The following is a 904-nucleotide window of genomic DNA, read 5'->3' as shown; positions in this document are numbered from 1 at the left end:
TCACTCCTGTTCTTGACGCACCCACTTGATGAGCGCATATGCGCCACTAGCAAGTACAGAACCCAAAAGCGGACCAATCCAGTAAATCCAGTGGTAGCTGGTAAAGCCCACACAAACGGCCGGGCCAAAACTGCGCGCAGGGTTCAGACTGCCACCGGTGAAGAAGACACTGCATATCTCAGCGATGAAGAGCGAAAAGCCGATATACATCGGCTTGGCTGATCCACCTTTGAGCATGAGGATGGTGAGTACGAGCTGGGCAGTGACGAAGGCCTCCAGGAACAAGCCGCGCGTGGTCGAAATGGACGGATCGAGTGTGGTGGCAATAATGAGAGGGCCTGGTAGTAGACCGCTCACGAACCCAGCAGCGGCCATACCAGCAAGTATCTGGGAGACGATAGTCTGAATCGCGCGGTGCCAAGTGATTTTGCCAGTTAGTAAGAGAGCTGTTGTTACCTGAAATGCCAAATTAGCACTAGACTCACAACGCAGCAACTACCAATTCATGCCTGCAGCTGAGGGCACTGTAGCATCGAGCGGGGCAAGTGGGTGCACATACCGCAGGATTGAATTTTCCACCGCTGATGTCTGCAAAGATCGCAACATTGATGGCGAGAGATACACCGAATGCGAATGCAATGTAAATGAGCTTCGAGACATCAGGCGCTGGGCTGTTGGAGCTGGTCAATTGTGTACTTCCAGCAGCGTTGAGAGCAATCTGTGTTCCTGTGAAGGCGAGGAACAAGAACATGAATGTTCCAATGAACTCTCCCAGGAAAGCTGCAGCCTCTCGACGGAATTCCCTATTCTTCAGTGTCGCTTCTGATGGGGATGCTGATGAGGGCTCATGAACAGGCAGGGTTGCATCTCTGCTGTTGTTGTTTTCGGTCTCTTTTCCTGTCAT

The 904-nt window shown here is 52.1% G+C and overlaps 1 protein-coding gene across 1 annotated transcript; it reads right to left on the bottom strand.

The window, feature by feature from the left end:
* On the bottom strand, window positions 1-904 carry M421DRAFT_68390 (lens fiber major intrinsic protein; the record flags this gene model as incomplete). Its single annotated transcript, XM_033596510.1, has 2 exons — window positions 1-456; window positions 560-904. The coding sequence occupies 2 exons, from the start codon at window positions 902-904 to the stop codon at window positions 1-3; spliced, it is 801 nt and encodes a 266-aa protein (XP_033446413.1).

Source organism: Didymella exigua (genome assembly GCF_010094145.1).
Source record: "Didymella exigua CBS 183.55 unplaced genomic scaffold M421scaffold_24, whole genome shotgun sequence".
NCBI lineage: Eukaryota > Fungi > Ascomycota > Dothideomycetes > Pleosporales > Didymellaceae > Didymella > Didymella exigua.
This window is presented reverse-complemented; position numbering and strand designations above follow the sequence as displayed.